General features: G+C 45.5%; 1 protein-coding gene across 1 annotated transcript; it reads right to left on the bottom strand.

Annotated features, from left to right (window-relative positions):
- Positions 1-7,289: 7,289 nt before the first annotated feature.
- On the bottom strand, positions 7,290-8,159 carry OTUD6A (OTU deubiquitinase 6A). The gene has a single exon (XM_026485783.2). The coding sequence runs from the start codon at positions 8,157-8,159 to the stop codon at positions 7,290-7,292; it is 870 nt and encodes a 289-aa protein (XP_026341568.1).
- Positions 8,160-15,709: the final 7,550 nt, after the last annotated feature.

Here is a 15,709-nt window from a genome sequence, read left to right as displayed (position 1 = left end):
GTGAGTAAAACTCCTGTTTACTAAGGCCAGGCCACCATGCCCGGCTCCCTCTCCAGACTCTTCCCACAACCCCCTCACCTCTCCACCCACACCAGCTCCAGTAAGTAGGAAGACACCCTGTTCTTTCACTCCTGCCTCCCCTCGGGCTTTGTCCTCTGTAAGGGCCTCCTAAGCTCCCCTGATGCCCCAGGTCTGATGAGGTGTCCTTCCTCTGTGCCTCCTTTTGTTACAGCACTGCTCGTGCTTTCTGTTTATTTCGATTTCCCTGTCTGCCATCTCTGCTAGATGGCGAGTGCTGGGACTGGATCTCTTAGCCCTCTATCTCTTTTGTTTATCACCTCTACTTCTGTTGTTCTCATCTGAAAATACGGAATGAATGGACGAATAGACAGCTGGCGGTTGCAGACCGAGGTCACTGGAATACAGCTGTTTGGTGTGACTGATTGAAAAGATTTACCCTCATATTATAAGAGCGTAATACATGTGGAAGGTTGTACTTCAAATCAGTGGTGAAATGGTGGGTTAGTCAATAAATGGCTAATTACCATAATGGGGGAAAATCAATGTCTGTCCTTATCTTACACCCAAGTCATTTCCAGGTGGAGATATTAAATACAGTTAAATAGTAAGAGAAAGCATAAACACCTGAAGGAAAGTATACAGGAATACTGATCCAGACTCAGGATGGGGAACCCCTTTCTAAGCATGACACTGAGGCAGAAACCATAAAGAAGGAGATTGATAGGCAGATTTCATTATGATTTTGAACTTCAGCATATGCGAAAAGTCAGAAAATATTTCTTGTTAAATAGTCAAATGACAAGTGGAAGGACCTATTAAAATCCATAAGAAAAAGACAAATAGAAAATTAAGCAAAGTTCAGGAACAGGCAATAAAATAAGAATTATTTGTTCCTGCACGAATGAAACTGACATGATGATAAACACTTAGAAGAATATCTTCCATACTAGTAATCAACAGAGGGTCAACTAATACAATGTTTTTCATCTAACAAATTAGCAAAGATGATAATTTTCAGTTGGCAACCATATGGAAAATAACACTCTCGCACCCTGATAGTGTAAATCGGCGCAATCTTTCTGGAGGGCAATTTAGCAGTATGCATGAAAAGGCTTTTTTTTTTTTTTTTTGACCTAGATCACTTCCAGAAATCCCATCAAAAGGAAATAATCAGAAATATAGACAAACATTCAGCTACAAGGACATTACAGTGGCATATTTATAGTGCTGAGAAACTGAAAGCAATCTAAATGTCCAACAAAAAGATAGGATAAATTATGGCACATTCACAGGCTACAATATAGGCACTAAAACTATCATACTGAAGACTGTTTAAGGACATAGGGAAATGCTTATAATGTATTGTTAAATAAAAAAAAAGTACCTTCAATAGATGGGGGCACCTAGGTGGCTCAGCGGGTTGGGCATCCGACTCATGATTTCGGCTCAGGTCATGATCTCAGGGTCTTGGGATTGAGCCCCGCATTGGGTTCCGTGCTCAGCATGGAGTCGGCTTGGGATTCTCTCTCTCCTTCTCCCTCTGTCCCTCCCCACTCCTATGCTCTCTTTCTCTTTAAAAAAAAAGGCAGCTTGAACAGAATGCCAATTTTATTTTTTAAAAAATGCATGTCTATGTGTTTATGTAGAAAAAGCCCAGAAGGCAGATGCTGGCTGGTCTGAAGTGTCCCTGCATGCAGGCCACCCTGTCCCCAGGAAAGCACTTGGGGTGAACTCTAGTGGCTTCTGCTTTCACACTGCAGCCCTGAAAGCTCTGGCTGTAACAGCTGGGGCAGACAGACCTGGGAGAAGCTCTGCTTCCCCTGTGAGACCTATGGGAAGAGGCCAAGTTGCCCCCAAAATCACAATAGACAAAATCAAGGGGTGGTTGCTGCCCCAGCTGATTATGTTGTGTTCTTGGGCTCCTAGATAATGACACTAACAGTAGCTAACATTTACTGGGCACTTTGTATGTATTTTCTTTTTCTTTTTTTTTTTATTTTTAAAGATGTTATTTATTTATTTGAGAGAGAGAGCAGTCACAGGCAGGGGGAGCAGCAGGCAGAAGGAGAAGCAGGCTCCCTGCTGAGCAGGGAGCTCGATGCGGGACTCGATCTCAGGACCCTGGGATCATGACCTGAGCTGAAGGCAGACATTTAAGCGACTAAGCCACCCAGGTATCCTCTATTTTCATTTAATGCACTTAATATCCCGAGGGCTATCTCTAAGACAGGTATTAATTGTCCCGTATTATGGATGAGGGAACTGAGGCCCGGGAAGATTTGGTGACTTATCCAAGTCACAAAGCCAGGAAGTAGGTTAGATGAGCTGGACTTCAGACCCAGACAAATGTACTTTAATTTTGGCTGCTATGGCAGGAGGGGGCAACACGACAAAGCACAAATGAAAAATAGTAAACGAATGAAAGTTGCTTCTGGAATTGGATGCCTTTGGGACTAGTGCTCATGTCTTTTGGACATGAAACTGCCCAGCACGGGCACTGTCTTCAGTGACTGAGGTCACTGCTACAAACCGGAACAGACCGTACGTCATCATTCATGTCCCGCCAGATCCTATAATGAAGACTCTCTGTTGGTTTGTGCTCTGGGCCTGGTTAGGATCTGGCCTGGGGTAACTCTTCCTTCTGGCTGAAGGCAGACGCAACGGAGGCAGCTGGAACAGGCCCAGTGAGATCTTTAGGGTTCCCAAGACAGAAAGAGTTACTTCCCTCAGATTCAGGGATAGCTCGTACAATGGACTCTGCTGTGTGCTGTCTTTGGTTAGTTGCCACAAAATTCCTTGGGCAACACCAGCCACCCCCCACCCCGCCCCACCCCATGCATCCCAGCAAGGCTCACATCATCCAGGAGTGCCCTTTTCCCCAGATAGGGCCCTTGCCCAGCCCATGCCCCATCCTCTAGCCAGCATACCCTTCCCCCCAACAGTGCCCCATCCGCATCCAGTACCCACCTACTTTAGGTGCAGATAATTCTACAGAATCCCTTCCCTAGCAAGTGTCTCCTCCCCTAGCCAGGTGCCACTCCCTAGCCCTTCCCCCTTCAAAAGCCAGGAATCCTTATTTTTTAAACCCCATATTAATTTATACTCTATACCAGCCAAGCCGCTGGCCCTTGTCACCAGCCTATTCCCCATTCCTCACCCAGATCCACTTCCCTAACCCTGCTCCTCAGTCAATACCTATCCCCTTAGGGCTGGGCCCCCTTTTCCACGTTATTCAGCCTGTCCCAGGAGATTACCCTTTCCCCATCAGAAGCCCTTACCATGCCTGTAATGTGGAACCCAGCCATGCCTTCTCTCTCAGCCAGGTCCCCTCAACTTGGTTGGGCTCTCTTCATCTACTTATGCCTAACTCCCCAACTAAGGCCCCTTCCCCAGCCAAGGCCAGCTCCCTAGATGGGCTTCCTTCCCCTATTAGGCAGGCTGCCCCTCTATCCCTCTCCACCCACCTCTACCCCCTCCCCAGCAGAACCACATTCTCAGCCAGGATCCCCTTTGCAGCAACCCTCATTCACGATCCCCTGCCCCAGCTTGTTACCCCTCCTCAGCCTGGGCCCAGGCTTTTCCCTCTTCAGCTGGATCACTTTCCCAAGGAGCTGCTCCTTCACTGGCCTGTCGGAGCCAGTGCCTCTTTCCCCAGCCAAACACCCTCCTCTCTCAGTTCTGAATTACCTGTCAAATCCCCTCCCCAGCTATGTGATCTTTTCCTGTCAGGACCCTTTCACCCCCAGGTGTCCCCATGCTAAGACCATGTCTCCTTCACCAGGTAGCAGCTCTTTCCCAGCCAGACTTCTCCCCCCAGCCAGGCTCTCTTCACTGAAGGACCTACATCCTCTTCCCCCAGTCTATGCTTATCTTCCCAGGCAAGCCTCCTTCCCAGTAAGGCCCCCTTCCTCAGCCAAGTCCCTTCTCTAGCTTGCTCCCCTTCTGCTGGAGTCCTCCCCTTCCTGTCCTATGCCCCCCTCCTCAGCTAGGTCCCTTTCCTCAACCATGCGCCCTCCCTCAGCCAGGACCTCTGTCAAGGTGCCTGCTTTCAGGTCCCCCCCATGCCCAGTTGATGTCATTCTTGGCATCCAAACCTCTGCTACCACCACCAGGTTCCTTTCCTGGCCTCCGTGTTCCTCCACAGGCAAACCTCCCCCTTCCCTCCCAGGCCCTACTCCCCTGCTAGAGCCCCTCTCCAGTCAGGCCACTTTTCCCTGCCAGGGTATGTTCACTCCTAGGGCCCCCATTCCAGCCAGTCTCCCAACCTCAGCTTGGGCCACCTGATCCTGCGTGTGCTCCCTTTGCCAGACAGGCACGTTCCCACATCTAGGCCCCTTCCCCACCCAGCCTATGTCCTCACCAGCTGATGCCTACTTTCGCAGCCAGATTTCTTTCCCTGGCCAGGTGCCCTTCCCCAGGCTTCCCCTCCCCCCGACCTTTACCAGTCAAAAACTCCTTTCTCATCCTTTGCCCCCTAATTCAACTATGCCTCCTTCCCTTGACCAGCCAATTCCTCCTTCCCTAACCAGCCCCTCCCCCATTATCCCCTTCCTAGCCAGACCTATTTCCCCACCCTGTGCCCTGGTCCAAAGCTAGGTTCTCTTGCCCGCTTTCATGTCCCTCTTCTCTGCCTGTTCCCTCTTCCCCAAGATATTCCTCCTTGCCCTGCCAGGTCTACTCTCCAGATAAGCATGCTTTCCCTGCCTGGCCCTGTTTGCCCACCCAAGCCTCTATCCCCAGGCCACCTTTCCCAGCTTGCACCATAGTGCCTTGTAGCCAGCACCTCCCAGACATCTCCCCATTCCCAGCCAGGCTCCCTTCTCCTGCCATGACCGCTTCCACACTATATGGCCCTTCTCCAGCCTGTGCCCCCTACGTACCTAAGCCCCCTTCTCTGTCTACGCCCAATTTTCCAGCAAGGACCCCTTCTGCTGCCTCTACCCCCTTTGGGGGCAGGTCTCTTTTCCCTTCCCAAGTCATGTTCCCATCCCAGCCTGGGCCCCCTCTTCAGCTTTGTGCAACCTTCTAAGCCTGGTGGCTCCTTTACCAGCCAGGATCCCTCCTCCATCCGGTCCTCCCCCCGTCCCCAGTCAGGCCCCCTTTGCCCACTTGTGTCCTATACACCCTGCAGTTTCCCTCCTCTACCCACGCTCTTTTTACTGCCTATGCCCTGCTCATCCCCTTGGTCCCCTTCCTCAGCCTGTGCTCCTTTCCCCTGCCATGTCCCATTCTTCCTTCTAGGCTGACCCCTTCCCCAACTTTCACCCTCCTTCCCAGCCAGGCACCCTTCTGTAGATTGTCTCCCTTCTGGGCCTCGTCTCTCTTCCCCAGCCAGTCTTCTCAGCCCTATAAAAGGCCTTCTTATAATGCACCCCAATCCCTGGTTTTCTCAGGGGCCTCTTCGTCTCAGTCGGCTGGCCGTCTGAAACTTATCTGACACATATTTACATGGTGAGCTACCTGGCAGGATTTCCCTCTTTGCATTTTGGGAACACCCTCCCACGTCCATCCCCCCCCCCAAAAAAACCCAAAACCAGTGGCACTTCTTTCCTTTCTGCAAGGTAGCCCTGACTCAGAGTTGCTGGAAGTGGGAGTTCTTCTTCATGCACAGATATGAGACCATCCCTAAACAAACCATTTCAGGATGTTTTTCACCAAGTGAAACATCAACTCTGGTCAGCCTCTAGATAAAGTTCCTCCCTAAATCCTTTCCTGGGAAACACTCCACTGCAGGCTGCTACCAGGCCAGTCCTCTCCTTATCCGGCCCCCAACTCCTCTCCCTAACCCTCCAGGATTCCTTTGCTGAAGCAGATCCTAGGATACAAACGCTGTACAAACTAAGTCTGCTACATAAAAACAGAGAACCAGGTATTTTGAAAACTTTTATTTTTAAAACAAGTTGCATAATATTTTTTTTAATTTTGTATTTATATATTTTTAGAACATTTGGCGTGTACAATGGATATTTTTAAATGAAATGAAGTAACCTCACTGAAACACAGGATCTAAAGATTAAAAAAATTGTAAATTGTTTATTGTGGATTGTTTCACTTTTACTATTCTACTGGCAAACTCAAGATATCAACAAGTCTCGACTATCAACAAAAGTAGATTGGTCACTTCTTTTTGCCTCATGCCAGTTGTAGATACAACAAAATGGATTGACTATTTTTAGGTCTTAAAATCTTTTAAAATAGTTTCCTATCTCTAGGACTTAAGGAAAATATGCTAGGTTCAGATCTTTCACAGTTTATACCACTTGTAGAGAAAACAAACTGGATCAACTGCTTGAACAAAGTTGTACCCTTTCATGTCTCACAGTAAAGAAAACTTACTAGCTCTGGTCTCACAGTGAGTTAAGCTGTCTCTTGGTGGGTCTCTTTTTGCTTCCTACCAGTTGTACACAAAATGAAATGGGTCAACTACTTGAATAAAGTCATATCCCTTCCTATCTTTAATATAGGAAATTACCTTAAGATCTTTCACATCTCAAAGTGAACCTTACCTATCAGGTTTTGTAAATTTTATTTCTATGTTTAGCACGTACATATAATTTCTAAGTTTAACAAATGCTCTTATATAGACTTCAGCAAATCCTAAATAAGTAAAATTAATTGCGAACCACACAAGTTTGTATTAAAAAACAAAACAAAATACTAGAGGAGCTCTTGTTCATAACTTGAGACATCTCCGGACGCCCAGCTGAAGTAAAAAGCAACCCCCAAAACAGCCCGCGACACATTTGTTCCCCAAGAATAAACAAAAGGCATTCACAAAGCATTTGGATCACAGAAATACCAACTTTATCTAAAATGCAATGTATTCATGGGACAATTCGAAGATTCTGAGCCAAACTAATTTTTCCCAAATTAAGAATGCATCAAACGAAATTTCCATTTTGATCTCAAAGGCATGTGCAGCAGGACCAATTCTCATCAGCGAGGGACGCAAGGCCCCTTAAGGGCAAGAAGCGGTTAAAATTTGCCCAACCTGCTCCCCTCAGGTAGTACTGTACAGATCTTTCCCTGGTCCTGAGTCTCCCCCAGCCCCAAAAGCAATGAATGAGGGAGAGAAGAGGATAGGAGGGCCAGGTAGGGGCACGCGGGCTTGGGGGGATGGGGCGGAGAAGGTGGGGGGGGACGCCTTCACCTTTCGAGTAAAACGAAGCAAGAAAAAAACCGAGAAAACCGAAGGGTAAAAAACGGAGCCTACTGAGACGACGGCGGCGGCGGCAATGGCGGCAGCAATGGCGACGGCGGCGTCCGGCCTAGAAGAGGCGCGGGGCCGCGCCCCCGACGGCGCCGGCATCGCGCGGCTTCACCGAGTTGTAGTGCTCTCCGAGGTTGCAGGCGTAGCGCAGGTAGACGAGGGTGAGTGGCTTCCTGGTGTATTCACACCCGATGACCATGGCAGGCGATTCGGCCTGGATCACCTCGATGGGGGTCTGCAGGACGTGCGACAGGGCCCGCAGCTCGAGCTGGCCTCCCCACGACGGGCTGCGCACGATGTCGTCGCAGTAGCTCAGGAAATCTTCGCGGCTGTAGGCGTTGCCGGTGTCTGGGTCGCTGAAGAAGGGCAGGAAGTCGTCCACGTGCTTGCGCATGTAATCGGCGGTGCGGCTCCGCAGGCTCTCCACGGTCACGGAGAACACCAGCTGGTCTTGGATGGCGCGATACATGCAGTGGCCGTCGGCCGGGATATCCTTCAGCTCCAGATTCTTGGACCCTAGGATTACGGCGATCTTCTCCTCCTCTTCGCGGCGGAAGCTGGCCAGGTGCTCCATCTCGGCCTCGGAGATCCTCTCCTGGCGCTCTCTCTCGAGGGCCGCCCTTCTTTCGCGCCTTCTCTGAGCCCTCGACTGGTGGGGAGGCTGATTCTCAAGATCCATCTTGGCAAGATCTTCTGTGACGGAGTCAAGGTTATCGGGGAAATTGTCTTCGAACTTCTCCAGCTCCTGCTGGTGCTTCTGCTCCATCTCGGCCTCGAGGCGGGCCACGTCTAGGAGCAACTGCTTTCTTCTCTTCTTGTCGCTCTTGGGGACCGAATTCTTCATGCTGTGGATGCGGGCCTGCAGCTCTTTCTTCTCGCGGTGGTGGCGTCGTATTATCCGCTGTTGCTCACTCTGAGAATCTTCCATGATGTTTAACGGCAGGTGAGAATGGAAGATGGGTGGCAGCTGAAGTACCGGATACAGTTCAGACTAACAGCTCCAACCCCGGAACACGCCGCGGGTCCCCAGCCTCCCCTCGCTGCTGCATTCCGCTCACGTCATCCCCTAGTTGCCCTCACCCTATTCATGGCCACTTTGCCATTGGCCACTGCCTCTTCAGGGCTACGCCCCCTCGAAAACGCCTGGCACGAGGATTGGCTGTTGGGAGACCCTAAATACACCCCCATTAGACCCCGTAGCAACGGTTGCTTCCGGTTTTAGTGAGGTTTCAATCCCGCGTGTACAATCTCGACTTGGAATATTATGTGTAGCAATCAGTCTTGTAGAATCATTCATGGACTCAGTCCCTACTTCATTTCCAAACCCGAGCACAGTGCAGACGCTGGTCATGCTTGAGGATCCCGATATAACAAACACTATACCACCAACTAAATGTGCTCTGATGATGGACTTCCCCTTACTCCTAGTGTTCAGGAGGCAATGGGCCTTTCTCGTTTTTCAGGTCCCTTGACTGGTGAACCTTTACATTTCCCAATGTTCCTGGGGACACAGAGTCCTTTCAGGTTAGGTCTTACACTAATTTAAGTGGAAGATCTCAGTGTAAGAAGGCAACAGCCACTCTTCTTTAACTCATTCACTGCAACCAAGCAGACTCTACGGCTTTTGCTAACAAAATGCAACTACCCTAAATTCCCCTTCTCCTGAGTTCCCGGGTTCCAAAGTGGGCTCCATAGGATGCCCGTGAAACACAACAGCTGGAATTCATCGAGCCAGTTCTTTCTGTTTGTTTTGAATCTCTAAAAGTTCTAAAACACAAAATAATATATAAAATAGATACAAACCCCTAAGCTCTTCTAAATATGCTCTCATCCTGCCCCATTCTGCTCATCTGTATCTTGAATTCCCAAACAGGAAGGCCCTTGAGACACTGCCTCAGCCCACACACATCTTCTTATAAATGAGAGAAGTGGACATTTGTCCAAGTTGTTGCATATCTTAAATTTCACCTCTTTCTATTGCTAAGTAGTAGTCCATGTTATGGATACATTATAGTTTGTTTAGCCATTTAACTTCTGGGTTGTTCCCAGTTTGGGGTTCTTATGAATAAACTTGCTGTAAACATTCGTGTACAGGTTTTTGGGTGAACAAAGGTCTTCATTTCTCTGGGGGAAAATGCCCAAGAGTGCAACTGCTGGGTCATATTATAAGTGTATTTTAGTTTTTTAGGAAGTCATTTTCCAGAGTGTCTGTACCATTGTACAGTCCCAGCAGCAGTGTATGAGGAATCCAGTTTCTCTGCATCCTCACCAGCATTTGATGTTGTCATTATTTTTTTATTTTAGCCATTATGATGCTTGTGTAGTGACATCTCACTGTAGTTTTAACTCGTATTTCCCTGGTGGCTAATCATGTTCATTTTTGCGTGTGCTCTCTTGCCATCTGTGCCATATCCTCTTGGGTAAAATGTTTCTGTCATTTGCCCATTTTATAATTGGACTGTATTTTACAGTTGAGTTTTGAGAGTTCTTTATATATCATAGGTACTAGTTATTTGTTGGATGTGTGGTTTGCAAATATTTTCTCACACCCTGACTTGTCTTTTCCATCTTTTTACCTGGTGTTTCTCAGAGCAAACGTTTTAAATTTTGATGAAGTGCAATTGATCAATTTTTCTTCCTATGGGTCATGATTTTGGTGTCAAGAACTCTATCTAACTCTAGATCCCAAAGATTTTGTCCTGTCTTTTACACAAAGATTTATAGCTTTAGGTTGTAAATTTAAATCTGTGATCTATTTTGTGTAAAGTTCAAGGCTTAGGTCTTAGATTATTCTTTTGCCTGTGGTTTTTCAATTGCTCCAGCATCATTTGTTGGAAAGACTATGATCCCTCCATTGAATTGGTTTTGCACCTTTGTCAATAAAACACAAGTTTTGGTATATTGTATTTCCATTCTCATTCTGTTTAATGTATTTTTTTGGATTCCCTTGAGACTCTTTGGCCCGTGGGTTATTTAGGAGTGAATGATTAGTTTTGAAGTGTTTGCAGATTTTCCTGTTATCTTTCTGGTTTTGATTTCTACTTTGATTCCTTTGCGGTTGGAGAACATACACATTTAAACACAATTCATTTAAATTTGTTAGGTTTGGGGGCGCCTGGAGGGCTCAGTGTGTGGAGCATGTGACTCTTGATCTTGGAGTCATGAGTTCAAGCCCCATGTTGGGCATAGAGGCTACTTAAAAAAATAAAAATTTGTTGAGGTTTGTTCCTGGCCCTGAATATGCTCTGTCTTCACAAATGTTCCATGGACACTGGAAAAGAATGTATATTCTGCTATGGTTGGGTGACACATTTTATAAATGTTCTTCAGATCACATTGGTTGATAGTGTTGTTTATTTCTATATCTTTCCTGATTTTCTGTCTAATTCTATTATCATTGAGAGAGGAATGTAGGAAGTCTCCAACTGTAATTGTGGCTTTTTTTTATTTCTCTTTTCAGCTCTACCAGCTTTTGCTTCACTTATTTTGCACCTCTATTGCAAATCCTACATATTTGGGATCGTTTTGTCTTTTTGGTGGATTCACTCCTTTAATCAGTATGTATTGCCCCTCTCTCTCTTTGGTAATTTTCTTTGCTCTAACATCTACTTTATTTGATATTAATATAACCACTCCTTTTTCTTTATTACTGTTTACATGATATATATTTTTCTAGCCTTTTTACTCTCAACCTCCCAATATTATTGTACTTGAAGTGAGTTTTTTGTAGATAGCATGTAGTTGGGTCATGGCTTTTAATTTGCTCTCCCAATCTCTGTCTCTCAATTGGTATACATAGTTCATTTACATTTAAGATAGATTTTTAAAAAATATTTATTTATTTATTTTAGAGAGAGAGAATGCCTGCACACGCATGCACGCAAGCAAGGGGAGGGGCAGAGGGAGAAGGAGAGAATCTCAAGCAGACTCCCTCCTCAGTGCTGAGCCCCACATGGAGCCTGACCTCACGACCCTGAGATCATGACCTGATCAGAAATCAAGAGTCAAGGCTTAACCGACTGAGCCACACAGGAGACCCACATTTAAAGTAGTTATTAATATGTTAGAGCTTAAGTCTGCCATTTAACTTTTTTCCTGTTTGTTCTATTTTCATTTGTTTCCTTTTTCCTGCCTTCCTTTGGGTTACTTGAACATTTTTTTTTAGAATTCAGTTTTGATTTATCTATAATGTTTTTGACTGTAGCTCTTTGTATAACTTTTTAAATGGGTGCTCTAGGTACATTTGTGTGTGTGTGTTACCAAAAACCTATGATGTTGTCATTTTACCAGTTTGAATGAAGCATAGAAACCTTATCTCCTTTTGCATTCCTTTGCCCTCGCTCATTTATAATGCAATTGTCTTAAACGTCCTCTATGTACATTTAGAACCACATTAATTTTCTAATTCTGGCCACAACCTTCAAATACTAGACAACTCAGGGGAGAAGGAAGTCTATTGTATTTGCCCATAGTTTTGCTTATCATGTGTTTTCTTCCCAATTTTTTAAGATTTCTACTTTTATCCTTACTGTTTAGAAAACTTCAATTAACCATTCCCTCACGTAGGTCTCCTTGTGACAAATGCTCTTAGTTTTTCTTCATCTGAGAATGTCTTGATTTCCCCTTCATTCCTGAGGGATATTATCACTGGAGGTAGGACTCTAGATTCACTATTCTTTTCTTTCAGCTTTTGAAAAATGTTGTGTCCCTTTTTGTTGACTTCCATGGTATCTGATGAGAAATTTTCTGTCTTTTGAATTGTTATTTCTTTACTGACAAAGTGTTGTTTCTCTTTCTGCTTTGAAAGTTTTTGTCTTTGTCTTTAGTTTTCAGCTATTTGACTGTAATGTATCCTGGTGTGGATTTCTTCAGGTTTGTCTCATTTGGGTTTTACTCAGCTTCTTGAATCCTACATTTGTATCTCTTACCAAATTTAAAAAGTCTTCAGCCATAATTTCTTTGAGTACTTTTTCAGCTCCACACTTTCTTCTCTTCCGGACAGGAAATTTAGATCCTTTGTCATTGTCCCACAGGTCCCTGATGCTCCTTTCAATTAAAAAAAATTTTTTTAAAGAGAGAGTGAGAGTGGGAGGTATAGAAGGGGGAGAGGGAGAGGGAGAGAATCTTAAGCAGGCTCGATGCCCAGCACAGAGCTCAACGTGGGGCTTGATCTCACAACCCTGAAATCATGAACTGTGCTGAAATCAAGAGTTAGACAATTAACCGACTGAGCCACCCAGGCGCCCCTAAAAACATTTTTTTAATAGACTGGTTTTTAGGGCAGAAAAATTGAGTGGAAAGTACACAGAGTTCCTATATATCCCTTGCTTCCGCACAGGTACAGCCTCCCACATTATCAACATCCTACACCAGAGTGGCACATTTGTGGGTTGTTTGAATTTTTATTTTATTTTATTTTTAAAGATTTTATTTATTTGACAGAGAGAGCGAGAGAGCACAAGCAGGGGGAGTGGCAGAGGGAGAGGGAGAGCCCAATGCAGGGCTCAATCCCAGGACCCTGGGATCATGACCTGAGCCAAAGGCAGATGCTTAACCGACTGAGCCACCCAGGCGCCCCCCTTTACAAATCCTTGTCAGATAATTCTACTAGCTCTGTCATTTCAGTTTGGGCATCTGTCTGTTGTCTTTTTTTTTTCATTCAGTTTGAGATCTTTTTGGCTTCTGAGTAATATTTGATTGAAATGAGCACATTTTGGGTATCATGTCATGAGACTCTGAAACTCATTTAAAACACCTATTTTAGCTAGTCTCCTCTGACACTGCCACCATTAGGAAAAAGGAGTGTTGTATCATTACTGCCAGATAGAAGTAGAAGTCCAGGTACCCCCCTTGGCCTACACTGATCCAAAGGGGAGCTCTTCATTACAGCTGGGCAGGGCTGAGAGTTTCTGCTCCACACTAGGCCTCCACTGATAGTTTTTTGACTGGGAGAGGTTGGAGTGCTGAATTACTGCTTCTTTTGTCACTACCTCATCTGACCCCCTTTATCGTTGGGCAGTGGTAAAAGTCCTAACTCTCCACTAGGTCTTCTCTGACATCACTTTAGGGGAAGTGACGGGGTACCTCATTCCTACCAAGTGGGGGTGGAATTCTAGGCTTCCCAGATTGTTTCTGCTAAGATAGCGTGTGGGCGGGTCTTGTTACCTGCCAGTGGTGATGAAAGTCCCTGCTCTGTATTTGGCCTTCTCTGATACAATGCCAGCAGGGAGGGGGTTGGGGTTGTTGGGGCATGTCATTACAGCCTCATGAGCGTGGAAGCCTAAGCTCCCCACTTAGTCTTCACTAGTGTGGGTGGGGATAGGGCCATGGTTTGTTCTCTGGTTTTGGTTGGATTAGAGTGGTTATTGTCTAAACACTTTGTGTACTGCTAGGTTGATCTTTTCCTAGTTCTTCAGCTAGAGAGAACAGACTTTGGGGCTTTTTTTTTTTTTGTCTCTGTACACCTGGGTTGTTAGCTTCTTCAGCTTCAAGTCTGGGACCTAGGAGGCAAAAAGAAAATTCACGTCATTCCTCCCATGCTGAGAACCTAAGTGGTCTGCCTTCTTCTCTCCACCTTTCAGAGTCTTCTTATGTTGTTTTGTACATAATGTCCAAGGTTTTTAGTTGTAGCAAGAGGAATAGGCAAAATACATCTATTCCATTTTCCCCCTTTTTATTTTAAATGAACAGAAGTACTTCACACTCTCCTTTACTGTCATTTTCATGTTTCAAAGAAATTAAATACTGTGACTTAAAATGCATCAAAGCAATCATAATTTTAGAAAACCATTATGCTGATCCTGAAAGAGACATCTTTTGGACTCCGATAGCATGATAGCAATGGTCATGTAGAGTGTGCTTATTTACTGCAATCAAGATTGCTTTTTCAGATTCTGCAGAAGGGATGACAGGTCCCTTTGAATGTCAAGCCCCATTGCAGGGGTTTGTTTTTGTGGCCTGAACTGAAGAAAAAACGAGCTTTGCAAATGTTGAGCTTCATTGTCTGTCGTTTGCGTCAAGGAAACCATAGTTATTATAATTTGAATGTGCCTTTTCCAGCTCTGCACTCTCTACCTCCGCTCCATAACACCCTCCCCCGCCTTCCCCCAACACGCACTCTCTCATCTGGAGATTATGATCCAACTTCCAGGGCATATGCCACACATCTCCAGCAATGGATGGACTGCCTGCTTTTCAGACAGCTCTCTATGAATATCATTTCTCACAGTTGAGCTTCTTTATCAGAATTAGATGGCAGGGAGTTCAAGGTTACCTTTTCCAATAATAAGCTCTGGGAATGGTGATAGGCCATCTTGTTGATGAAGAGCATATGCTTTGCCAGTCAGCAAAGTGGGAGGGGCAAGAGAATTCATGTTTATCTCGCAGGGGGCGGTGATGATCAAATGTATGTGAAGGACTCAGCTCAGTGCCTGGCACCAAGAAATATAGTAATAAATAGAAGTTTCTTCCCTCTACCATACCTTAGTCCTTACCGCCCAGCTCCTGCTCCCCACTCCACTCTCCTATATCCTCCCCTTTCCACTTCACCACCCCCATTTCTCCTCCCCTCTAGAGGCCACCAGAGATGGCAGTTTCCATGGTAATCTGCTTCCTCATTAGTTTGGAGTTTAATGGTCCCTGAGTGTCTGTCTGGACTGGGTTCCCAGCTCACATCAGAGGGAGCTTTCCGGTGAACTCAAGAGCTGTTGAGAAATTATCACACACAAGTTGTTATATTTAAATTGTTATGATGATATTTCAGTGTAAAGAGAGAGAATGTAAAAAAATATTTCATCTTGGGACGCCTGGGTGGCTCAGTGGGTTAAGCTGTCTTTGGCTCAGGTCATGATCCCAGGGTACTGGGATCAAGTCCCGCATCGGGCTCCCTACTCAGTGGGGAGCCTGCTTCTCCCTCTACCTCTGCCCCTCCTTCCTGCTCATGCTCTTTCTCTCTCTTTCTGACAAATAAGTAAATAAATACAGTCTTTAAAAAAAATATTTCATCCTGTCCAGGGCTCAGAACTCCTGAATATCTGGAGAATTACTCTCTCCCCAATACTTGCTGATGAAAGATTACTTCACTGGGCTGTAGGTGTTAGAATGTGTAAGAGATTATGCGAGATTGGACAACAGGGAAACTGTCATTGAGGATTTTTAAATTCATCATTGAGGATTTGCACTTTCCTCATCCTCCCACCTAGCCCTTAAGGATTAAAGGTCACATGAGTTTACTGCTGTGTTCATGCTTGGTTTCTGTACTGACCTGTTTGTTCCTGATCCTGTTTTTATCCTTCACCAGCTTTGCTACTCTATTTATTCATTCCGTTGCCATTCATCAGTCCTACTATATACCAGGCATTGTTCACTGTGGATATAGCAGTGAACAAAATAGACAAAGATCCCCAACCTCAAGGAGCTTGTGGTCAAGTAGGGAAAGATAGACATGAAAACAAGTAACTACAGAATGACATGCAAAAC

The sequence above is a fragment of the Ursus arctos genome, chromosome X (assembly GCF_023065955.2).
Source record: "Ursus arctos isolate Adak ecotype North America chromosome X, UrsArc2.0, whole genome shotgun sequence".
Taxonomy (NCBI): Eukaryota; Metazoa; Chordata; class Mammalia; order Carnivora; family Ursidae; genus Ursus; species Ursus arctos.
Note: the sequence above shows the minus strand (reverse complement) of the source record. Positions and strands in the feature narration are given on the sequence as shown.

Bases quoted from the DNA above. Each gene is read 5' to 3' on its own strand.
- OTUD6A (XM_026485783.2), bottom strand. From the start codon at position 8,159: ATGGAAGATTCTCAGAGTGAGCAACAGCGGATAATACGACGCCACCAC.